General features: G+C 46.5%; 1 protein-coding gene across 4 annotated transcripts; it reads right to left on the bottom strand.

The window, feature by feature from the left end:
• Positions 1-6732: 6732 nt before the first annotated feature.
• Positions 6733-25110, bottom strand: smarcc1a (SWI/SNF related BAF chromatin remodeling complex subunit C1a). 4 transcript variants are annotated; one of them, XM_086153819.1, is made up of 28 exons: positions 24899-25110; positions 22273-22392; positions 22050-22135; positions 21838-21919; positions 21650-21742; positions 21487-21556; positions 21340-21409; positions 21171-21246; positions 20950-21075; positions 20185-20303; positions 18861-18991; positions 17222-17281; positions 16996-17033; positions 15721-15842; positions 15562-15633; positions 15361-15474; positions 14374-14527; positions 14177-14284; positions 13987-14046; positions 13267-13525; positions 12985-13146; positions 10482-10537; positions 9438-9591; positions 8662-8840; positions 8423-8557; positions 7875-8268; positions 7499-7624; positions 6733-7356 (listed from the first exon to the last, which is right to left on the bottom strand). In XM_086153819.1, the coding sequence occupies exons 1-28, from the start codon at positions 25067-25069 to the stop codon at positions 7265-7267; spliced, it is 3429 nt and encodes a 1142-aa protein (XP_086009945.1). In that variant the 5' UTR covers positions 25070-25110; the 3' UTR covers positions 6733-7264. The 4 variants fall into 4 exon arrangements, with proteins under 4 accessions (XP_086009945.1, XP_086009946.1, XP_086009948.1 ...); XM_086153820.1 differs by having other exon boundaries at positions 20185-20279; XM_086153822.1 differs by having other exon boundaries at positions 21010-21075.
• Positions 25111-25872: the final 762 nt, after the last annotated feature.

The raw sequence follows: 25872 nt of genomic DNA, 5'->3' as shown, positions 1-25872 counted from the left end.
CTCCTCCTCCTCCTCCTCCCTCCAGACGTCCTCCACCTAAACCCTTGCACCCACAGAAAGAGTAAATGTGAAGTAAAACGACTCTTTTTGTTTTGTGGGAGGAAGATGGAGAATCTGGGGAGAAACCAGGTAGGAGAACATGGAGAACCAACAGAGAGAACCCAAATTATATGGAGAATCACAGCGAACCCAGACATGAAAACATGGTAGGACCTTTGAGGGGGAACATGAAAACAGAAAACAGGAGAACCCAGGTAGGAGAAGCTGACGAAAACCAAGATAGGAGAACTTGGAAGAACCCATCCAGTAGAACCTGAAGACACGGGCACCAAAACAGGGGAAGCAAAGCAGGGGAAAATGGAGAGAGCCCTTGAAGGAGAACACGAAAACAGAAACAGGAGAACCTGGAGAGATAAAATGGAGGTTCCTCAGAAGGAACCCTGGCAGCCTCTGGACCAGAACCCATTCCCTCAAAGTTCCCTGCGGGGCCTACTGATCAGAGCTTTGAGACGGTGGAGACGTTCTCGACCTTCTGTGGTTAGAGGGTCAACCTGTGTGTGTCTTAAATCCTCTGGCGTCCAAACCCCCGCTGGCTTTTACCCTTTCAGTCAGAGGAGGCTGTTGCTATGGCGATGGCTCCATGGAAACCAGCGCTCTGAGCAGGTCGTGTAGGACGCCGTCATTGATAATCTGCCTTGAGTGACAGGATGTCCTTCAGGGAGCAGGAAGTCACTCCTTAAGAGGGGGCAGGGGCAGGAACCCAGAAGTTACCATGGTACTGAAAAGGGAAGAAGTGGAGTAGAGGTGATCCTGAGGGGGCGTTTTGTTTTAAAAATTCTATGGGAGTTTGGGTGACTTGGTCCTGAACATCTCCAGGCGTGAGAAAGTGGTGATCAGTGCGGGTGATGAAGAAGTGATGGGCAGGTGTTGTATCCAGAGTAGGAACCCAGAGGAACAGATGCCTGTCGGGGTTTGCAAAACTCCAGTTGACGCCAGTATTCACTTTGATGGGGATTGAGAGGTTTTCCTGGTTGAGGTTGGATTGGGGGACGGCCACCATTGGAGGCAACTCCAATGTAACACCTCATCACTTGTATGCCCATGACTCATTGGGAAGCTCAGCCATCATCATTGAATGATCCACCTCCAAGGACAGAGCATCTCCAAATATTCCTGTTTTTAGCTCCCCATACCTCCAGGTCAATGTTGCACTTCTTCGGGTTTATTCTGATGTTGTCCTTGCACCTCTTCTTCTGACCTCCAGGGGCACGTTTCCCTTCAGCAAGCTGGGGGTAAAGGACTTATTTTAGGGAGCGGGTGTCAGACATGAGGACTACATGTCCTCTCCATCGGAGCTGATGTTGAGCGATGATGGCAGTGAAGATAGAGAGGTCAGCACGGCTGAGGATTCGCCGGAAGCATCTCTGACGATCCCCCTTGAGTACCTTTGGTTGCTTGCTCCATGTGGTCTAGGTCTCTTACACATACAGAAGAGTTGGGAGGACTACCGCTTTGTAGGTCAAAATTTTAGTCCTTTCCCAGAGGCCATGTCTCTCAGACTCTTTTTGTGAGTTTTGAGGAAGACCTGCTAAGGCGGTGGTGGCAGACAAGATTATTTCCTGAGGAACATCCTGACAGTCCACCTCTTCCATGGATGCAGTCTTGTCTCCTCAGGTCCTTCTATGGTGGGGTCATCCGCAAATTAGATCATGCCCTTGTCCGGGTCATGGGGGTTTCAGTCATGGGTATAGAGCAGGGTTGGGCAAACTTTCTGATGGGTTCTGAACTTTGACACAGAGCAGGAGCAGATAGATGGAGCGTTTGCGTGAACTAATAAAAACGACATAGATAGAACAGAAGCAAATGTAAAAGCCATGAGCCTTTTAGCAAAGCATGAACATGTGAGGCTCGCTGTACAAGTTGTTTTCCAGTTCCGGTTTTGTTGTGGGAACTCTCAGGCTGGCATCACCTAGAGGAACCCCAAGCAGGCACGGGGAGAACATGGAGACCCCACACAGAAAGGACCCCTGTGGGAATCCAACCAGGGACCTTCTAGCTGCGACGCAGAGAAACTAACGGCTGCAGGCGTCAGCGGTGGACGTGAGGTGGGGTCGAGGTCTGCGGGTTCAAGTGGAGGACCTGCAGATCTCAGACTCTGGATGGTCAAGCGGAATGCAGGGATGCAGTCTCATCGCTCCCGTGGCCCCGTTGGCCCTCATCATCCCTCTCAATAACATCCTCACTGTCAATCTGCCCGGACAGAGAAATCCCACCCCTCCCCAGCCCTCGCCAGATTACAGCACCGGATGGCCGGGATTAGGTTTAGAGCAGGGGCCGCATTATTCTGGTGGTCATTTTCCCCTCCCCTCCACACGCACACGCACACGCACGCACGCACGCACACACACACACACACACACACACACACACACACACACACACACACACACACACACACACACACACACACACACACACACACACACACACACACACACACACACACACACACGACAGAAACCTCACGAGGCAGAAGGCTGGGATTCGTTTTGACAAATTATTTTAAAATAATCTGAATTATTAACTCTGAGCAGTCGTCCAGTGAAGTCCTGATGAGTACTCCATTAATATTTACATTTATTTTGCTATTGTAATTTATTTATCATTTCTTTTAATATTAATTCCCAGGAGAAAAGGCCAAGGAAATAAAAATTAATGAGGAATAAGGAATTAATAAGTAATTAGTAAAAGACAGAAATGATCCCAACACATTATTCTAGTTGTTTTCCCCTCAACTATCAACACTGGAAACATGCATGCATGCACGCACACACACACACACACACACACACACACACACACACACACACACACACACACACACACACACACACACACACACACACACACACACACACACACACACACACACACACACACACACACACACACACACACACACACACACACACACACACACACTGCAGAAGCCTTCCGAGACAGAAGGCTATGATTCATTTTGACAAATGATTTTAAAATAATCTGAATTATTCAATTAGAGCTGTCTTAATACACCTTTTTGATTTTTAATTTGGCTTATTTAACTTCACTTTTTAAATTATTGTCATTTGAATTTCTAGGAGAAAAAGACATGGCAGAAATAATGCAATAATTTTGACAAATGATTTTAAAATAATCTGAATTATAAAATCTGAGCTGTCGTCCAGTGAAGTCCTGATTAAGGGTCCCTGAATATAGCCTTTTTCTTTATTTGATTAATTCAGTTTAATTCTTTTTCAATTATTTTAATTCTGATTCCAAGGAGAAACACACACACACGCACACACACACGCACTCACACACAGCAGAAGCCAGCCACGCAAGACAGCAGGCCGTGATTCATTGACAAATTTTAAAATAATCTGAATTCTTAATCTGAGGTGTCGCCCAGTGAAGTCCTGTTTAATGAACTCTTAATATAGCATTTTCTTCTATTTTGCGAACTTAATTAGTGATTTAAACTCCCAGGAATGCCATTCCCAAGATGTTATGGCAACAATAATTAGCAAGAAATTATCAAAAGCAGAAATAATCCAGCCTAGAATCACAGCCCTGGGCGGGAGAAGGACCAAATATGAACAAGCCTGATAATCCCGCCACCGGTTTCAAGCTTCCCCTCAGCCCTAATCCAGACACAAAGATGACCAGCACATCATCCCAGTTTTGGGGGAAAAACACAGGCATTGTATCACAAATCAACTCCACTTCCATTCAAAGCTCTGATGATGTCCTTACAATGAGAGGGACACCACCTGGCTGACAGATAAGAGAGTAATAGATTAATAAAACAAAAGAATTCATAAAAAAAAAAAAAATAATAATAAAATAAATAAATAAACTCCGGTTTCCCCCTTCAGTACAAAAACATGCAGCAGATTAATTTAAGAAATACTTGAGTCATTACTTTGGATATTGTGATTTTTTTTTTTTTAAGTTATTTTCCGCCAATTATTTAGAGGCTTTCATCTGCAAATTTGCTTAATTTAAAAGCCCCTGCATTGAAATGATCCAAACAACCAAGAAGGAATGATTTCAAACATGGCTTTCTTTTCACATCTGACAGACGAGTAAAGAGTCGCTGTCAGACAGAAAAAAACTCTTGATGAATCTTTTAGTTTTGCATTCCTACAGGCAGGACAACATGGAGAGAAAAGTTGAAGAGCATCCATGTTCTGCATGTTGGGAACAATAACCACGGATAATCATATGGGTTAAAGTGTTTTTATCTTCTCAGTGCACTGCTTCACCATGTGAAGAATCCCATTAGCCAATTCCCACCAAAATGCTGATATTTCTCTGCAAGCGCTGGAAACTCCTCGAGGTGTAGCAGGTCAGAAGAGTTTGGACCTCATTGCCGCCATATTTCTGGCTGCTTCTCTCCATTTTATGATAAGAAAACATTGAGTGGTGACCAAGATAGCTTTTCAAATTGGCACTGCAAGACCCATCTGGTTGCATACTACCAATCACCTACATCACGAGTTCCTATGGAAACGTACGACCCTGCGTTGGAACAAGAACTAAGATGACTCGAGGAGCTGAATTTCCACGTTCCCTGGTTCCGCTGCTGTCCAAATACACAAGATGTGACCTGGTTCCTCAAAAGGTTCTAGTGGCTGCAACAAGACCAACAATGAGAAAAGGGCTGTGCATATTTTATGAAAACAAACCAGAAGATAACTGCAGGTTCCGGCGAGTCGGACATTTTACGACCCCCCCCTTCTCCGGGATCGCTTTTTGCAGGAGAGCCTCGGTCGTTCACAGAGCAGCACGAGAAGGACGTCGTACAAAACAGTTTATTTGACAGTGTCTAGGTCCAAGTACCAACAGACCCCATACAAAACAAAACAAAAAAAAAAAAAAGGGGGAAAACAAAATGCTACAAACTTCCGTAAATAACAAGAGAAAACTTTCCATCTACACAAGAACTTCTCCTTAAAAATACATGAAGGACAAAGATCGCGGAGGGAGGGGAAGTGTGGGGGGAGTCCCGTCGTAGTAAATTCGTGTTCCAGAACAAGCCCCGCCCCCAAGATGGAGGGGTAGCAGTGAATATGTGTGTGTGTATGAGTGTGTGTGTGTGCGTGTGTGTGTGTGGGCGGGCGAGGAGGGCAAACAGTCAGTGATACAGCAGTCTTGTGGGCAGGAAGAACAGCGGGAGAAAAGTGTTTGGTTAGAAAGAAAAATCAGAGCAAGGAGAGGTAGCAAAGGGGCGGGCAGAGGTAGCAGAGAGTGAGGAAGATTCTAGAAGAGGTAGCTAGCAGATGGAGGAGGAGGAGGTAGCAGAGGCTAACGGTGTGAGCAGGGCGGAGGCACTTCCACCTTGACAACCGACCCCGTCGGTGCCTTTCCAATGCCGCGTCACAAAATACGCCCCGTGTTTGTCCCGGCCGCTTGCTCTGGCGACCACGAGGGGGCGCCCTTTGCCACATGTAAGTGAAAAGTCAGCCATTCAAGTCTGGTCATGTGATCGGAAGCGGGAACACACAGACATCCATGTACACAAACCGTTCTATCTTCATTCAGAATTTTCCCTGCGTTTTGGGAGGGAAACCCCAATGGCTGATTGGCTTGAATACAATAAAAAGAAGGGGGAAAAAGCCCAAATCAGGAAATGAGAATAAGCCCTATTGTTCATGATCAGCGTTGATGATAAAAATTACAATTCCCATCTGAAGGAAAAACTTCCAGGATGTGATTGGTTCTGCACGAAATGAGGTAAAAAAAAAGAAAATTGACACTAAATAACTTACGTGAGCTCATAATTTATTTAATCTAAAATATCACCTATTAATAATAACGATAATTAACCATGCTTCTTGCTTAATCTTTTTGGAGTTTGAAAACAGCTGAAAATATACCTGGAAATTGTTATTTTCTTTTCAGTCTTTAGCAAAATGACGCCATTGATGCTAAGTTTACTGGGCTTGTAGGTGAATGAGGTGGCGCGTGCGTGGAGCGGTGGGGGGCGCGTGGGCGGGGTGTTAGCGAGGTAGGCAGCGTTAGTGAGTGGAGGGAAGGGAGGAAAGGGGGTGCAGGGTGTCTGCTACAGTGTCAGCACCTAATAACATCTAGAAGCCCACGGCACCGAGGAGGTTAGTCCAGCCACATCACAGAGTCTCCCTCTAGATAACAGGCCATGAAGGTCAGCAGGAGTGTGTGTGTGTGTGTGTGTGTGTGTGTGTGTGTAGCCTCCAGTGTGAGCCTCAGCTTAGCTAATGTATGTGTGTGTGTGTGTGTGTGTGTGTCTGCACGCAGAGGAAATGTGTTTCTCTGCCTCTAACAGCGTGAATTGAGCGGGCCGCCGCCATCTTTGTTTGGGTCATGAAGCCAAGAGGCACCGTGTGTGAGGGCTAAGAAAATAGGATTAACACAAGAGAGTCTGGTCACCAGAGCCCCTCTTGACATCAGCACACACACACACACACAAAGCATGCATGCATGTATGTATGTATGTATGTATGCACATGCACACACACACACACAAATGCACACACCAACTTCAGTGTATCACAGGAACAAGAGGTAGATACTCAAAAAGACAAAGGATAAAGACAGCTGGTTCCCTCTGGGTGTGTGACCACCATCGCTGTCTGACTCACTTGTGTTACAGTTCTCGCACGCACGCACTCACGCACACACAAGCACACAATGACACAAACACACCTCTGCTCTGCGCTGCACCAGCTTCCTCTTGTTTTTGGCTTAGAATGCGAGGCATCATACAGGAGGCATGTGCTTGTTTGAATGTCTGTGTGTGTGTGTATGTGTGTTTGTGTGTGCGCGTGTGTTTGCGTGCTGTGCGACGGGGAGGGCGATACAGTGTCATTTTCAAAAAACAGCATGGGAAAGAGAATTGTTGTTTTCTGTACAGTCTTTTCTCTCCAGCCTCCATCTTGGCCCAACAGAGCAGAAAACAGTGTTTATTACTAGACGACCCTGGCCGCTGTGCCCTGAGAGGAAGTCTGGATGTGTGTGTGTGTGAGTGTGTGTGTGTGTGTGTGTGTGTGTGTGTGTCACCCGCTGAACCCTGAGTGTGTATGTGTGTGTGATGTAGTTTATGGGATGTTTGGATATAGTGGGGAAAACTACTGAGCCAGTAGCAAAGGCCATTGAACAGGGGCTGAGTCTCAAGAGACAGATAAGGTGGATGAATGTGTGTGTGTGTGTGTGTGTGTGTGTGCTTTTTGCTTCTGCATGTGCCTTAGTTTTCAGCCACGCGCCCACTGGGTGGCGCCGGAGGTCCAACAGGAGCTGGAGGCATTGCTTCAGGCTGTGCAGGCGGGGGGCCGGGATCTAGTAGGAAAGAAGGATTGGAAACATCAGGCTGATGTTTTTCCCTGCCGTCATAACGTCCTGTTTCGGAAATGAGCTTGTCGAAATAAAAGCACAACTGCACCCATGGTGGGGACAACTGCAGTTTTTAAGGTGTACTTACACATGCCATTGGGGGCTCCAGGGTGGCGCGGGGGCATCATGGGAGGCATGCCACCAGGAGGCGGGCCAGCGGAGGGGGGGCCAGGCATCATACGGCCGGCCATGGGCTGGCCTGGTCCCATAGGTCCTGCAGCAAACAGAGGATTAGGCGTCCGTCAAAATAAATCTTCCTCTTTGACGTCAAATCAATCATTGATGTCATTGTCTACCCGCTTGATTGGGATGTTTTAAGATAGCGGCGCTTCACTTGGTGTGGATTAGAGACCGCGGGGAAGAAGGATATAACCGGGTGTCGCTTTAAATAAATATAATGACGACGGGTGATAATTATTTTGAAAATTTCAGCGACTTCCTGGTTTGGTTGCTGGGGACCTCACCTGTCTGTCCCGGGTGGTGGGGCACCATCGGGTGGTGGCCCATTGGGGGGTAGCCAGGGTGCATGGCGGCGCCGGGCGGAGGGCCCCCGTGGTGTGGCGGCGGTGCTCCGTGGTGGGGTGGAGGACCTCCGTGGTGGGGCGGGGGTCCTCCGTGGTGGGGCGGGGGTCCCCCGTGGTGGGGCGGGGGTCCTCCTGGGTGCATCCCGGAAGGAGGAGGTCCGGATCCAGGGCCTTGTCCCTGTCCCTGAGCCTGGGCTGCGGCGGCAGCGGCCGCTGCGGCGGCAGCTGCGGCCTGCTGCTCCATCTGCTGCCGGGCCTTCATCTCTGCGTACTTGAGCTGCTCCATGTGGAAGGCCTGTCGCTCCGTCAGCAGCTGCTGCCTCTGAAGCTCCAACTGGACACAGAGAACCGAGGGCTTAAATATTCATTTACTCAGATGCAGGTGTTCGTATTCTTGCCGATTCTCGCTGGCTCTTGGCCGCAGAAGGAACCTCCAAAATTTTAAACCGAAAGGTGACGTTAAGGAAGACACTGTAGGGGTCACTCACCGCCTCTTTCTCACGGTCCATGATGGTCTCCAGCTCCTCGAAGTGCCTCAGCTTGATCTCCAGCTTCTTCATCTGGGTCTCCACCAGCAGAGCCACCAGCGACTTGATCTTTCTCTCCTCCACCGCTGCCAGGTGCTGGAAGGACGCAGGTGACACGCCAAAGTCAGGGTGAGAAGGCGAGGTCCCACGGGTCGACTGACCTTCTGCTTGCAAAGAATCTTATATTTGAAGTGTGTCACCTTGGCCTTGGTGGCCGCCGACGCCAGGGCGGCAGCTGCGGCGGTGGCGATGTTTCCCTCTCCGATGTCGTGCTCCAGCTTCTTCTTCTTCTCCTCCCCCTCCTCGGCAGAGGCCTTCTCCTCCTTGTCCTTCTCCTGCTCTGAGGAGGACGTCTCCATGGCCTCCTCCTTGTCTTTGTCTGGTGGGGAGGGAGAGACAGGAGGGTTCAGGTGTGAGCTCCCTCATTCATTCACTCACTCATTCATCTGATGACATGCAAATGCGAGGGAGAATGGTAGTAAGTTTTCCATGAGAGCAATATTGGTCGTATGTCTGATGGAGTTATTGAGTGAATGGTTGTATATCTACTTATGATGTGTGGATGAGAGGGTGAACCGTTGTATTTCCAATTGTGAATGAGATGTTAAATGATGCCGTGCCTCAATAAGACGTACGAATGACATGTCACTCGGATTGTGAATGAGTGGGTGAATGTTTGTGTCTATATTGTGTGAACGAGAGCGTGGTTGGTCGAATGTCTATATGACAAGCGAATGAGAGGGCGAGTGGTTTAAGGTTTCTATCTGTGGAGCTGTGACAGCCACCTGACCTGACTGGGTGACGCCCCGCCTTTCGCTGTCAGTTGGGATTGGCTTCTTTCTAATCATACTGTCCTACCCGTTTGTTTCTCAGCCTTAAAAACTGAAATAACACGCTCCATCATTTGACATTAACTGCGAGAGGGAGAACCCTTGGTGAGTTGGCGGTCACGAGGTCCATCCGGGTGTCTCCTCACCTGCAGGGGACGCCTTGGCCTCAACTCCCTCTTCGCTCTCCTCCTCGCGCTCCGACGTCTCCCCTCCCTCCTTCTTCACCTTCTCGGCGGCCTCCGTCTTGTCGCTCTTCTCCGCCGACTCACTGGGCTTCTCTGCCTCGTCCTTCAGCTCTGCCTGGATGGTGGAGACACAGATACGTGTTCAGATGGAGGCCACGGTCGTCAACAGAAACCTAAAGCTCGTGTCAAATCAAGTTTGAAGCACAAAGCCCTGACTATGTGTTAAGCAAACAGTCAGCAGTTACAAGCCAATCAATGGACCAGGATACACAAACCTGGATTGCAGAGAGATGTTCAGTGGACAAATTAAATGACATTGTTTTTATATTTTGAAATTTATAGAAATTGGAAGGGGGAGGAAAAGTTATATAAATCAACTACAGAAAAACAAATCATCTGATTAGTGGTATGCTAGAATAAAAGAATAAATAAATAAATAAAAATAAATAAATAAATTGTAAAAAAAAAAAAAAAAGAAATTGCAAAAAAAAAACAAAAAACTTAGCTTTTGCATCTCACAGTTGTACTTTCATTTCATGTTGTGTTGTGTTTTCTTTTTGGCAACTTCACTGGATTTGAGTTCAGACTAACATCCAATGTAAGCCAAGAACCTCCTGTCCAACCACTTACTCTCATATTCACACATCATCTGGAGAAACCATTCACCCTCTTATCCAGGTACAACCATTCACACATCTGGACAATTTAGGGCCTCCACTGGACCTGCATGTTTTTGGGCTGTGGGAGGAACCTGGAGAGCCCTGAGGAGATCCACACAGACATGTGGAGGCTCCACTGGTCTTAGGGGAACGTGAGATTGGACTTGTTGTTTTATCACCCGGCGCTTTGCAGACCGATCTGCCGCCACTTCACGGCTGAGTCATCCGCGCACACATGACCTCCCCGTGACATCTCCTGGCATCGCTTAGACGACAAGCTGCACCAAGGATCAACCATCCAAAGTGCCACGTGTGGATTTCATTTTGGGTTCCTCGACCGTCTCACCTTGTCGCCCTGCTGGGAGTCGGAGTCGGTGTCCGTCTTCTCCGGCTCTGCCGTTTCTGGAATTGACAAGAGCAACAGCAGCGGTTAGCAGCGAATCTCAAGACTGTCCTGCTACATTTCCTGGCCAGATGTTTCACTCGGACAGAATTCCAGCAAATTCCCAGGACCCATATTGTTTATAATAAGAAAGATACACGTCATGATTTCCACTTTCCAGAGCATCTAGCTCTTTTTTTCGTTTTGCATGGCTGGAAAAATGTGTTGACTGCACTCCACTGTTTTGTCACGGGAGCGGGTTTCAGGTTCTGTTTGCGTGCATGGACTGCCAGGGAGATGAGCAAGAGGAAGTCAGCGGCGGTGGTAAAAACAGATTAAAAGATTCACTTGGCGCCATTGGAGCAAGTGTTTGAGACAAAGGTTAGCAAAAGACATAAAGGTCAAGGTATATCTTTTGCAACTCGCTCGCAAAATGCCCTAGCGTGCACACACTAACCCTGGAGGCTCTGGGTGCAGAGTCATCGGGTGCATGATGGTGTATTCTTTGAAAGGGGTGTGTGTTTTGCGTGTGTTTGGTGGCAAAAACAAAACAAAAAAAAAAAAAAAACGGGAGGCATTTTGTCGAGAAATCAAGACAGCAAAACACAGCTGGAGAAAGAAGATCAGCACACGGCAGAGCGTGATGACCCACTTTTCGGTTCCCCTCCTCCTATTCCCCTGCCCCATCTGCTACTGTTGTTTTAAGTCACATGTTGCCATGGCAGTAGGCACTCGCATCAATATTTCTGCATTGTTAAGCCCCCCTGCTGGCGGCGCTAAGAGGTTGTTTTCACTTCAAAATACCGAGGCCTCCTAATTACTGTTGTCTGATATTCAGCTGAAAAACAAACAACGCGGCTCAAAGCGAACACACACACACACAAAATGGGTGTTTGAACAGGCTGAGATGATGACACTGTCTATTATGTGTCCACATAAGCGCAAACACGCACAAGCATGAAAACACAGCTTTTAGGAGTTGAACCACTTACTGCGCACACTTCGGCTCTCTGCTGCTCTCTAGTGGCAGAATTTTATACATACATGTTTTTAAAAGGTGATTAAAGCTCAAAATCCTTACTATATTTTTTTAATTTCCATTCTTTGGGAACACTGCACATTATATTTTACATCAAAACATGAAATATTTCAATTATGTTGCAGGGAGTGAAGGGGAGAAAAATTATATCTGGCTGTTCAAAAAAAAAAAAATCTGCAGTTTTCCATTACAAACAAATATTTACTCACTGAACTGTAAAAAACATTAAGATTTGGCATTCCTGTGAATCACTAAATTAATATTTAGTTGTATAACCACTGTTCTTGAGAACTGTTTCACATCTGTGCTGAATGGAGGTGACCACATTCTGTCACCTCTGAAAAGGTAAATCCAGGCCAGGATGATTTAACAACCTTCCACAACTCCTCTGTATTTCTTGGTTTTGCCTTAGAAACAGCATTTTTGATGTCACCCTTTAAGTTTTGTATTAAGTACAAGAATTGGGCTGGCCACTCCATAACCTGAATTTTGTCGGTCAATAGCCATTCTGGCTATTGTTCCATCCATTCGAATGCTAGTCTTTGTTTTTTTTTCAACATCTCTCTGGTTTGGCTTTCTAATTTAAAGAATTGGAAATCATTTAAGCTGAGCAGCCTATTATTTTCTGCACTTCTTTTATGTCTTCCCCTCTCAAATCAATGTTTTAATTAAGGCATTCTGTTATTCTTAACAATGTCCGGCACAGAGAACTGTGTGTACGATGTGCTGGCTTCATCCTTAAATAAAGGCCAGCCGAATGAAACCTGTTTCTTCACATAATGAATGACCTCACTGATTGAACTCCACACTGCTATTATTTTGACCACATCAGTTTCATTTAATTATTCAATTACAGACTCAGGAGCATTAACATCATGAGTGTTGAGTCTGTTAGTTTCTCTGATTACTATAACTACTGGTAATTTATTGGCCATGTAATAACATGATTTATACCAAAAACAGTGATTAACCAGGTTAGTCATGTTGGACATGTTGGCTATTATTTTGCACGCACGCACGCACGCACGCGCACCCACACACACGAGAGCTGATCCCTGATGGAGTCCCACCTCCACCTTCAACTTCTCTCTTATCCCTACAGCACACTGCACCACTGTCTCACAGCTAGCATACATGTCCTGCACCAGTCTAGCATACTTCTCTGCCACTCCATACTTCCTCATATAATAGCAGAGCTCCTCTCTTGGCACCCTGCTGGCATGCTTTTCTTGGTCTACAAAAACACAATGCAGCTCCCTCTGGCCTTATCCGTACTTCTCTATTACACACTTATAATATACAGATACATATGAGAGAGAGAGAGAGAGAGAGAGAGAGAACCCAGTCTTTTAAAGCTCCTCATAAGAAGGAAGTTTTATTAGACGGGCACCAGCCATCACTCTAAGCCTCCTGCTGGCCTCCACTTACCGGTCTTCTCCGGCTCTTCTGGGGCGGTGCCAGCGATGCCACTGCTCTCCAGACCGAAGGCGGGGTCCACCTTGCCCGTGCTCCTAGCGGCCTCCTGCACCTTCTTGACGTGGGCTTCCACCAGCTCAGCCGGCACCTCCTCGCGCACACGGGAAAACTCCTCTGCAATGTGACATTTTCAGCTCATTAAAATAAAAAATTTTTAAAAAAGACCATTTCCTATAATGCTTGATTCCATATTTTAAAAATCACATTATTCGTAGCTTCTCCTAACGTCCGTACCTAAGGCAGCCCTGGCAGCGGCGGAAGCCACCCTGGGGTCGACCACAGAGGCCAGGAAAGCCACGGTGCTCATGACGGGATTCCCCGACTGGCTGAAGGGGATGGGCTGGTAGGCCAGTGGGCCCAGCGACGTCTCGGTGCTCTCCAGGTACGGGTCCTCGATGGGCAGCCGGAGGAAGTGCAGGATGCACTCGTCCTGCGTGCGTGAGCCCACGTGCTCCGAGACTTTGTTCCAGTCGTCCTTGTACATCTCCAGGGCCTGGAAGCAGAAGAAGAGGTCACCATGGCAATGCCCATCAAGAGTGCAAAGGTGCATGAACACCAGCTGGAGAGGGGAGAGTCAAACCCTGGTGTGACCTGTTCCCCCCTTGAAGCTTCTTCCATGCTGTTGTTTTCGCAGTTGCCAAGGTCACTCCAGATTGTATTTTAACATTTTTGGTTCCGGTGTTGGAAATGTTCATGTATTGAAGAGATTTTCCACAGTTAAAACTCTGACTACTACATTTTCCCAGGTGGTCGTTAATGACAGCAACATCAATTTAAAACAACTGCAATTCTACACCAAGGTCTAAATTGTTTTCCAAAACTCTTTGAATCTCTCATTTGCAAATCCATAAAAGTGGTGGTTTTAATGATAGGAAAGGGTCAGAAGCTGCAGGTCAATGAACAGATGGAGGACTTGGAAGAAGTAACAACACAAAGGCTGGTCTAAATATTCACCTCCAGGAGCAGCAGAGTCTCCTGCTCCGTCCACTCCCGAGTGGAGGTCAGCGTTTTACCCTGCAACCACAAAGAGCCGTGTCAGTGAACATAAAATGCAGGGAGGCGCCTGCACGTTAGCATGCGATATGGGGAGGTGCCAAGACTTTTGGAAAGTCTGCTGAACATGCAATGAGGGGAGCCTCCTGACCTTCGGGTTCTTCTTGTACTGGTCAGTGCGGAGGCCAAAGTTCTGGAGGTCGATGGGCTTGTCTTTGCTCTTGTCTGGGAAGCCGACCATTTGCTGGGGAGGCGGGATCTGGAGGAGGAGGCACAGCACATGAATCCCGGAGCCTTCGCTTTGACACTTTGGCGGTCGCTATCGCAGGCCGGTGATCTGCTCCTTACCGGCGGGGGGCGGTGGTTGAGGGGCATAAGGCCAGAGGGGGTGTCTGCCAGTACGGTGAAGTGGGGGGTGGGCGGGGGGCCCATGGGCAGCGGGCGGCTCTCGGCGTCGACCTGGTAGTTGACCAGACCCCACTGCTCCAGGAAAGCGTGGACCCTGAGGACGAGGAGACAGATCTGGTTTCCTTTTTCGACACGCTTTAAACACCGCGGCTTAAAAAAATGCCGCAGCTGATAGGTGGGTTTTTACGAGCTAACCAGCTTCACAACACCAACATATTTAGCTTTGTCACATCAGACCAGTGAAATTAGCGAACGGGTCACACTGGACCAATGAAACGGTTCCATTTGAATCGAAGCCGCTTTCACGAAATTCACCGGGTCACTTTACACTTCACGCACAAAACCTTATTACGGAAAACACACAAAGAAGTGCATAAGATGCTGCTTTCAAGCTTAAGGCGATCAATCTGGCTGTCGAAGAGGGAAATAGGAGTACTGCACGTGAGCTAAGTATCAATGCACAGGACCGCTGCGTGACGAAGAGGGCAGCACAGGCTCGAGGGCCAATTTGTCTTGAGACGAAAGCGACATTGAGAGCGACAAGGAAGGAGAAACTCAGGAAGTGTTTGACGGAGGAATCCTGATCTGCTTAATTCCGAGACGGACGAAGATGAAGACTTTAGTGGTTTCAGTGCACAGGATAAAGATGAAGATCGCAATAATTGGTAGGCTACTGTATTTTGTACTTTTTTAACCAGATATGTTACAGACACTGCTGGGAAAAAAAAGCATGTATGGTCTGTATTTTAAGTAAAAGTTATAATTACATATCTTTCTCTGTAAATATCTCATGTTACAAATGGACACTTGCGGTGTATAGACAAGTGCGGTCTATGTACGTACACATTTTTTTAGTGGGTGCGGCTTATATTCCGGCGTACTCAATAGTCCGAAAATTACAGTATGTCTTCAGAAAGACACACACACCTCATGATTGCGCAGACGTCCCCCGTCAGGTTTCTGCGGCAGGATGTGGAGGTGAGATACTCCTGGGGGTTCAGCCGGTAGGTGTCAATCATGAAGTTGCGGTAGGCCAGGTATCTGCGAGAACAGTTGGGTCAGAGCGGCGGCGGCAGCGGCCATGTCTGATGGGCGCGGTGGAGGTGGGGGCGGCGGATCTAGACTCACATCTCTGGAGTTTTGGACTTGTTCTTGCTGTTGAAGAACTCGGGGAGGGCTCTCCTCTCGATCTCGTGGATGCTGGCGGGAGGAGAGCAGACACGGGGCGGGTTTTTTAGCCAAAGGACAACAAGATGACGCTCCAGTGGCACCGGCCTCCATCCTCACCAGTTGTAGTCGAACCAGGCGCTGTAGCTGGGGATGATGATGTGGTGCGTCTGCTCCGTCACGTTGTCCTCGCCGGCGTCCATCAGTCGATTGACCTCGGCTTTGCTCTGGTCCTCGTCCTCCTGGACACACAGAATAATGAAGTGAGTGTGAAATTACCACCGCACGGTTCGTTTCGAAAACAACATAGCCTCTATTTCGAATGTTTTATTTTCTGTTGACAAATTGTACACAAGATGCAAGTTGCTGTTTTACCCAAATTGGGGAATTTCATTACATTTCAATGAGCCATACACGTTGAGTGAGAGAAAGACGTCAATTTCACATTAAAAAGAGACTGTCGGAATGTTTTTGTACCCATAAAAGCACATTTGCAAAAATACATTGACTCATGGGTTTAACTAGTTCCCTGACCGAGCTTGAATCTCTATCTGCTCGTATATCAAATTGAATGTCCCCCTTACAGTAAACTGAAATGCTATTAATTCGTTCTAACCCCCTAGCTTTGTTAGTTTTTAAAGAAGAAAAAAGTACTTTATAAATGATCGATAATGTACAACAAAATAATAATAATAATGATAACAATAATAAAAGAGAATATTAAGAAATAAACTGGTTTTATTGCGTGAAATTTACCTTGAGAAACTGACGAAAATCCTGACAACGGCGGCAGAATTTTTCATTTGGTGTTCTGTCACTTTACGTACTAGCAACACACTCCATGCCACAATGTATCGCTAAATGTAACTTGCACAGTTTGCTGCACTTTAAGGCTAAATGTCACTTAGCGACAGACTGAATGCCGCTCCTCTTTTTAAAATGATCACAACTTTCCCGATCAGCTTTGAATGACTCGTCCGTTGACGTTCTCACTGTGTGCTGCATCGAATCCCCATAAACACCCCCCGCCTTCTCACAGAGTTTGCAACCGACCATGACTTCTCAACCTCTTCACGGACGAGTCCAAAACATGCACACCTCACTCGTGTTTTTCCATGATTTTCTCTGGCCTAGCGGCGAGTGGCGTCGGACAGCTTTCAAACGCCACCTTACTGACAGCGGCGGCCATGTCGGTGTCAACCTCTCATCCCGTCAGCTCCTAACTCAGATCTCGGCTTGTATTGTTAAGTAAAAAACAAGACTTCACAACGGCTCATATCTCGGGAAACCCGTGAGTCAAGTCGATGGGCTCGTAAGTCAAGGTTCCATTGTGTTCTGATTTATTTAGTCATGTTTCCCATGTCTAACATCCCGATATATTGAAAACAAACCCACCTTCCCAGCGGACAGCACCGAGTCGTCCTCCATGTCATCTGGAAGAGAGAGAGAGAGAGAGAGAGAAAGCGAGAGATGAACGGTCTGAGGCGGCGGCCGACGGTTGGCTTGTGTTTTGGTTGTGAAAGAACAGAAACAAAGAAAAACCTCAAAAAAAAAAAACAAAACAAAACAAAACAAAAAAACTCACTGATCACAAGACAAAGATTCGGTTTCAGACACGTACCCGCGCCAGCCACATTCCCTCCTTTCACTGGAGTACTCTCACTGTCTTTCTTTGAATTCGCTGCGCATATAAAATTAAAAAGGAGAAGTAAAAAAGGGAAAAAAATAGATGAGGAATGAAACACTGAGAAGTGGAGAGGATTTAAAAAAAAAAAAAAATTAAGAAGATCAGATACACTGAGCCGCCAGGCAGGAACCGACGACACAAAGAGAGCGTGTGTGTTAAAATAGGACATTGCAAATGGGACCAGGTCTAAAAAAAGACCTTTGAGACAGCGGGCTGTTTTTCTTTTAAAGGCGGAAAAGATACATCTGGAGCTCCATGCAGCTCCCGCTACTCCGAAGACAAGTCCTCACTCTCCTCGCACATGGCTGTTCTCAGGGAGTTCGATATTATTTTTTTAAAGTCAGGCAGAGCAAAGCGCAGGTGGTGACTTATGACTGCGTGCGTTAGCGTGCACGTTTGCAACAAAGCTATCCTGGTCGGTAACTGTCGGGGATCTAGATCTTCAAATGTCTTCTCCAGCTAAGACCCGTTACTTTCCTCACTCCTTTCTAATTTCTACGTTTGTGTTGCAGTCTTCAGATTTATTCGCTCTGCTAATAATAGCTTTCATTTTCAAATTGACCTTTCAGGTCATTTGCCTCCTTTTCATTGTTATTTTTCTTGTAAAAGCCAAAAAATTCATTACCACCCCACACCAGAAACATCCATTCATCGTATTTTATATCTTTACCACTTTGTCACTTTAATTGATTTTATTTCTATTGTTTTTTTCTTTTTACCGCTAACCGTTTTTTGTTTTTATTTTCATTGTTTCTTTTAAATCTGTATTTTGTGTACATGTCTCTTATGTGTCCTTGAGTGTTGAGTGACACCCTATAAAAAAAAAGTATTCTTATTAAATACAGGATGAAATAAGTGTCAGAGACAGCAAGGGTTTGGTTTGGATTTCTCCCCTCCATCTTCGGCAAATAAATTATTATGATTAGTCACATCATGTATTCATAACTCTTTGCTGCATCTCCTTTTCAATAAATCGTTTTTTAATCACAAATTTCTGTTTTCAAAAAATATTTTCTTTATATTTTTTTACCTACTTCTGCCAAGAAGTTTTTTTTAAGACAGTAATGACCGAACACGGCAGGGATAAAGTCAAAAAATTCCATATTCAAAGTGATTTTCCCAAAACACACATCTGAAGGTCAGACCGAGGAGAACAGCTTTGAGTCAACAAAATAAAAAAAAACCAAAGTGATTCCCCGCTGTTGTGCTTCACTAGCAGACTGGGACAGTAAAGATAATATCTGGAAAATGAATGAATGAATGACTGAATGAATGAATGAACCTTTATCCATCACCTGACAAGCATCCATCAATGAAGTTCTTAACAAGATGATCTCAGAACACTAAAACTGACAGGGGTATCAGGATTAATCCATAATTACTGCTTGAAACAAGTTGATGATTGGGCAGTGTGGGCGTGAAAAGGCTCTTTCTCGACAAAAAATGATGAATTGTAAATGAATCTTCTTGTCAGAACGGATTTTCAAATTCGCCACGGCGCTGCGTTCCTGCTACGCTAACCAGATGCTAACCACAGCTATCACATGGTCAGTGCACGTCCCACAACACATACCATTCTTGGACATGCTGCCCTCCTCCATGCTAGCGCCGGCCGACGAGTCGTCCATGTCCTTTGTCATGTCCTCCTCGGTGTCTTCCTCCTCGCCACGGTGTCCTCGCCGCTTCCAGTAGTGCCCCGGGTTCCTGAGACCGACAGTCAGCTGATCATCACAGTGAAGAAATCACATTTTGGTGCGATAATATTTTGTTTTACACTAACCAAAGACCATTAATTCAGCTCTTTTCATTCAACCTGATCAACAAATACAAGGCACCAGAACCCTCAGCAAGTATAGCTCAGTCATCTGTTATTCTCAAATAAACAAATCATGACGAGATGGGCAGATGTGGATCCGATGACGTGATTGCTCGAACCAGTGGGAGACGCCTGAATACGTCACGAGAGTGACTGTGTCTGCGGGAGATGGTTTGGAAGGTTAACAAACATGGCCGAGAAACGGCTGGTGTAACAGTTGTTAGCGTAGCTATCCGCTCTTTCCTTAATCAGTATAGTCCAGGTTGACCTGGATTTCCTTGATAAATCAGTTTTTGGAGGCTCAACACACCGCAGAGGCAGTGTGACCATTGAAAGCAAGGTGGCTATTTGTTGACGTGTTTCCTCATATCGCATTTTCCTTGACTTTCTTTCCATCTAGACTAGCTCTTTTACCTACTCAGGTAAGTGAACAGCTCCAGAACAGACACAACATTTTTTCAAAGGCTTTTTTTTATATTATAATGAAATATTCATATGGGATGTTTCCAACGCTGTGCGTTTCTCAAAGGTTGCTTACAAACGCAGTTTCAGTCCGAAGCCATGAAAGTTCATTTTGCGTGAAATTATTTCTCCCAGCTGAAGTAAAAAGTTAATTATTTCAGGTGTTTATACTAAATAATTATGATTGATTCGCATCAAAATTGAATGCAGCACTAATTTCCTGTTTCATTTGTGTTTCTACATTCAAAACATGTTCCTATCATAATATTACTCAGTCTTCTGGCCAAAACATTAAGATTTACACTAGCACTGACTAGTCCTAGGCAAAAATCTGGCAAGAAGTCTTGTAGCTTTTCCTGGCTTACAAAATAAATGACTGCAGAAACAGGCCCAGAAGCTAATCAATTCCTAAACCAATATCCTGACGGGGCTGAAACTAGAAATGCTGGGTTAAATATTAAAACTACACAGAAGTACGCCTGAAATAGGCAAAACTATATATCATGAAACGTATGCAGGCTGTAAAATGAGTTACAGGGTGAAAACTGGCTAGAAACAAAAATGTGAAAGTGCTAAATTAGTATTTTTTTCCGGTATCAAAATATGCAGCCGTGCTTACCCTTTCTTCCCCCCCTTCTTGCGGGACTCGGCCGGGGTGCTGGGCGGGGAGGGCGAGCGCCTCCTCTTCTTTCCGGCGGAGTTGGCCTTGCGCTCCTTGCGATCGGGCGTACGGGAAGACTGATCAGACAAACCCCGTGCAGCGCATGGAGCGAGGGATGGAGGATGAGAGAAAGAGCCGCAGAATGAGAGGATGGAACGGCTGCACACACAAGGAAGGGGGAAGCAAGGGAGGAGGAGGAGGAGATGCTATGGGAGGTGAAGGAGCCGAGCAGGGTTTCTGTAAGACCATCCGGCAACGAACAGTTGGTTAACCTTGGCTTAACTAGAAGCTTTCGGGGTCTAATTTTGGAAGATGGCGGGAAAATATCATCCAGACAGAAACCCTGACGTGCTTCGGAGGAGGAGGAAGTGTGAGGAGAGCATGGGAGAGACGAGACTGGCGGGCGAAGCAGGAACAACTCCAGGAAAAAAAAAAAAAAAAGCAACGGCCGGGCTTCATGCAACACACACACACGCACACGCACGTGTACACGCACACACTCCAAGTGATGCAGACTGTATAGCCCAGAAAGCGATTGCAATTCAGCTTAGCAGCAACATCTCAGGTCATCTGAACCCCCAGTGGCAGCAATGGGTGTGATGTCACCATTGCCATGGTAACCCCCTCAACACCAGAAAGCAAGATGAGGTGGGTGTATTTTGTATGGGCTGGCTTGAGGTGACATCATCCCCTCTGCCAATCAGCTGACCTCCCTCACCCTACCTCCTCCTCCTTGGGGAAGACCTTCTGACGGAAGTTGATGGGCTTCTTGTTCTCATCCACCTCGTAGTCCTCCTCGTTCATCCATTCGTTGAAGGCGTCTGTGTCCAGCACCCATTTGGCGTGGACCTGAGGGGGGAAGAGATGGTGGTAAATGGTGGCGCGCGCTGCTCCACGCTCATATATGGACGCCTCGGCGTAAGCTAACCCTGCACGCCGCTCACCTTCCAGGGTCGCTCGGTACTGGGTGGATCCTCCACATCACCGTCCACCTCGTTGGCTGACAACCAGGTGTCATAGCTGACACACACACACACACACACCAAACGAATGTTTAATCACCCAGCGACAGAAGAACTGCAGATGTTTGCGGTGCCGACAGCGACCCCTCACCTGTCGGGGTAGAGTCCCCAGTGGACCAGCACCTGCTTGTCCTTCCTCATGACGGGACGAAGCCACTCCTCTAGAACACAAACACACACAAACGTTAAGAACCGAATCAAACCACGTGGTCCAGGTTCCCTGCGGAAAGGAGCTCACCTTCGTCCTGTGACGACGTAGTGGGGTAGATGTGGTGGGTGGCCTTGGACTTGTCCTCCGTGATGGAGCCCTGGGGACGAGGGGAGAGATGGGAAATATAAAGCTGAGAACCCGAAGGTCGGAGAAATGGAGAGGGGGGTGGAGGTCCTGGTCTGATGCCCACCTGGTGTCTTTTGATGATGTCTTTGAGTTTGCTGGCCTGCTTCTGCTCAATGTCCGATGACAAGAAGACGGTGGGCCGGGTCAGGCAGTTGTTCTGCAACCACAGGAAAAACCCGTTACATTTCCCATCTAGATGAGGACTTTGCAGTTGTTATGACAGCGGCGACGTCTGCGCAGACGGGCCCTTACTTGGACCAGGTTCTTCTCCACGTTCAGGAACATTTCCACGTTCCGGTCCATGCGGGAGGGGTTCTGCAGGTCGAACCGTCGCCTGGGGACAACAGCAGAATCTATCAGGCGTTGTTTGAAAGAGAAAAGTCTTAAACCATTCTCGATTTCACTGGCGTAAACACGCAATATTGAAAACACGCCATTTTCGGTCAGCTGTGAGGAACACTCACCAGCCCTGCTCACTCTTGAACTTGTAGACGGATCCCAGGATGTGGCACAGAGCCCCGCCGGCCTTCAGGTCCATGAAACACTTGGTCTGAGGACAGAAGGACACACAAAAATCAACACCGCCTCGCAACTATTGGCTTTCATCCCGAGAAGAAACATCGTGACAGAAGATGTGACAAGTTAGACGACAGTTTAAAAAAAAGGGTGTGCGTGCATTGTGCGTACAGGCAGTTTGGTCAGAGCAGGGTTGTTCACTCTGCGTCCGAAGGCGTCCTCCTGGAACTGCAGCAGCTGGACGACCAGGCCGGCCAGGGACTTGCTGGACGGGGAGTCATTCTGAACATACTGGAAGAAGAGAACAAATACACACACACAAGTTTAGTAATTTTGTTATTTTATGATTCAAATCTTCATCTGTGCCAAAGGTTTGGAGGTTATTCATCATTGAAACATCTTATCTTGGTCTCAGGGTCACGAGAGAAAAACCGGAGCAGTAGCAGCGAGAAGCTGACGCCAAGCTAACGCTCCAAAGTTTTTATTAAATCGCCGGGTGCAACTCGAGTAATTAGATGTTTGTTTAACTAACTTTGTTCGGCACTGGAGGTGTTGCGCACAATTCATAATCTGGCTAGTGGACTATTAAATAATCATTAGCTGCAGCGCTGCAAAGAAAACAAAACATTATCCGTTTGCTTTCACTGTCCGGTCTACAGGTGTGGGAAATAAACAGCAGCTGATGTATCCAGCCCCAGTCAGTCTGCAGAAAACTTGACCTTTGGTGCGACATGTATGACGGTGACACTCCACAGCAAAGCAGAAGCAATACTGAACACACGGAAAGGTCTGTCCTGAGGTGCTCAATAACATGAGGGAAAAAAAAAACTTAATTCCCCTAGAGACGCGACACCAGCTGTGAGCTACATCATTCACCCAAAGAAATATTGTCGTCCTCCTCTGGCCTCCGCCGACACCCGGCTCCAGGATATCCGCATGACTTAGCACTGAGGCTACACGGTCTGATCCAAAGTGGACACTGAATTGGATGAACCCTGAGGTTTTGGAGAGTTCAATAACACGTCGTGGTCTTTTTATAGAAATCTCCTCAGATTTGTTCCCTCTGAGGGAAAAGATGCTCTGAGGTGAAGGGGTGATATAAAGCCTGGCTCTGAGGAAGTAGATCACACACACACAAACACACACACACACAGAGGCTGGTTTATATTTAACAGGGTGGATGTCAGGGAGACCTACTTCTCACCTGGAGCAAACCCCACCTCAGTGAACCATGAACATCCCATAGATCTTCGGATTGAATCCACCCGGTCATTAAGGCAGTGCTTTAAGAGCAACCCTTCATTTTAACCCTGAAATGCCAAGGGAAGGTTGCAGAGATTGAGTTTTGGGGACATTTTTGGAGTAAATTTCAATGAGGGAAGCTCTTGTCATCCATCGCAGCTTCAGAAATCATCAATCTATGGAAGTTTTTTCCTCCCAAATGTTGAAAATTTTGAGATGTGAGGTGCCAAGACGTTCACGTTTGTAAAAATATGTGTGAGTGCTAACTGCTATACCACCGTAGGGCCCACAAGTAAATCATCAAAACACAAAATAAAATGAAAAATCCTCTGAGAATTATCTCCATCAGCTGATTCTCACTCACATGTCCTCAATCTGTTCATGTTTGGATGGAGATGAAACAGCTCACCTATACTTATGTCATAAATGTATTTAAATTTAAGCTCATAGTATTTCACAGCAACTGAAGTTTGCAGGCAAACAAAAATAACCAGGTTAAGTGAATAAAAATTAACATTGGCAACATCAATGTTGTTCCTGATGATTTCACTGGTATTACTGTTATTATTATTAATAACAGACTTCAATTTACATTCTTCAGTCTTTACTCTTCCAGTAATAGATGACGATTTTCTTTGACATATTTGAATTATGCTTTGAACTATTGCTTGTCATGACTGGGCATTTGCAATCATTGTGCAAGGAGTGTTTTAAAACGAACAAATGAGCAAAAATGACAAACATTTTAAAAGTGATTACGCTAAAAAAAAACATATATTAAAACAAAAATAGGCCTGTTTTTTTTCCAGGCGGAGGGACTTTATATCCGACCTCCAGCCGGGGTGTCAACGAGTGACAGCGGGCGTCTGGGAGCTCCTACGCCGGACTGTTGGTCCAGTTTGGCCGCAGCCCCGGCCCCCCACCAGGGCCCCCGCGACCGGAATGTTGACTCCACTTCAACCTGCTTCCCTCCGCGGATGGAAAAACGGCATTCTCGAGAAATATTCCGGAAAACGACGTTTCGTCTGCGGGAGTAAAAGGCGGGCCGCAGTCTTTTCTCCCTGATAGCAAGCCCTGCCTGGGCTGCATGGCGTCCCGTGACAAACACTGGGTTAGCTTCCCGCGGGGAGGGGGGTTGAAAGGGTCAAAAACAGGAAAATATGTAATATTCATACAAGTCGGTTAAAGTGAAATAAGTATTCATTCAATGTCTGATTAAAAATAATAACAATATGTCGCTCATTCGTAAACACCGCCCCCTCCCCCGTATGTGTGTTGTCCGTTGCTAAACATGCAGCTAACGGGGAGCTAGCACGCTAACCAGCTCGCCGTAAAATAACGGTACTCCTTAGGATCAACCGAACTCACGCTATTTTGAGGCATATTTAACGGAGGTGTGTTCGCTCCCCGTGAACTGTATGGAGCTCTGACATATATAAACGTGTAAATGGTGGCACGAAAGACTCACGCAAAGGCTAGTTTGTTAGCAGCGCTCCATTGTGCAGCGGGACGCGGGCCTTCGTAGGGAATCAATGGGCCAGTCCACTAAGCTCACCTTCTTGTAGTGCTTCCCGATCCACAACCGCACAGTCTCAAGCTGGGAAACCGTCTCCGAACTCTCCCAGAACTTCGTGGAGGGGCCGCCGTCTTTCTTTCGCCCCACCGCGGTTCCGCCGCCGACCTGACCGGTGGCCGTTCCGCCTGCCGTAGTCGCCGCCGTCGCCATTGTGTGTTTTGTTCGCTGCGTTGTCTTTCTCCTCCGCCGCCGCGTCGCTCACCGTGCAAGTTTTCGAATGATGTTGCGCAGCCGCAGAGGGTGTTTACCTTTCAAGTCTCGCGAGAAGGCCTGTGAGCAGGCATAATGGGAAATGTAGTATCTAAACGAAAATCGCTTTTTTTTCTCCATTTAAAAAATGATAATCAAATAATGACTTTTGTAATCAATCCAGAGACTGAAATTACGCTTGCAGCTTAATAACTATTTATTGAAGAGTTTTTTTCATTTCATCTATTTTCTTTGTGGGTTATAATAGTGGCATCATAATTGGTCAATAAAAAGGTTAGAAGACTCTTTAAATCAAATGTAAAGAATTGTGTTGTATTTATCAATACAATGTCGAAAAAGAGAAAAGTATTACAAAGAACAAATACTAGATGATGAGTTTATTACAATTTAGATATGTGGGAGAACATTAGTGATTACACTAAAGTGTGTGTTCAGAACACTCGAGGTAAACAACCCCTGGGTCACTGACATGAGGTGAAGTTTCTCCACTCCAGCACTGACAACTTGCAATGACCTTCCTGTATTCTAGTTCCTTCCCCTTTGACGTTTGGGGGGTTCAGAGACAACCTCTCCACAGTGCGTGAAATACACACTTTAGCTCTGAAGGATCAAAGTGTGTGTGAACTAGAAAAAACAATTCATCAATTTGTAATAAAGCTCTGGACCTGTAGGGAAGTTTTGTGCATGGATATAATTGACTGCGAATTTACAAACACACAAACTAGTGTGTTTGTAAATGGGGA

The sequence above is a fragment of the Fistularia commersonii genome, chromosome 10, assembly GCF_037954325.1.
Source record: "Fistularia commersonii isolate RoL2024-O1a breed Wild chromosome 10, RoL_Fcom_v1.0, whole genome shotgun sequence".
Lineage (NCBI taxonomy): Eukaryota > Metazoa > Chordata > Actinopteri > Syngnathiformes > Fistulariidae > Fistularia > Fistularia commersonii.
The sequence above is the reverse complement of the archived record's forward strand: the minus strand, read 5'-3'. Positions and strand labels throughout refer to the sequence as shown.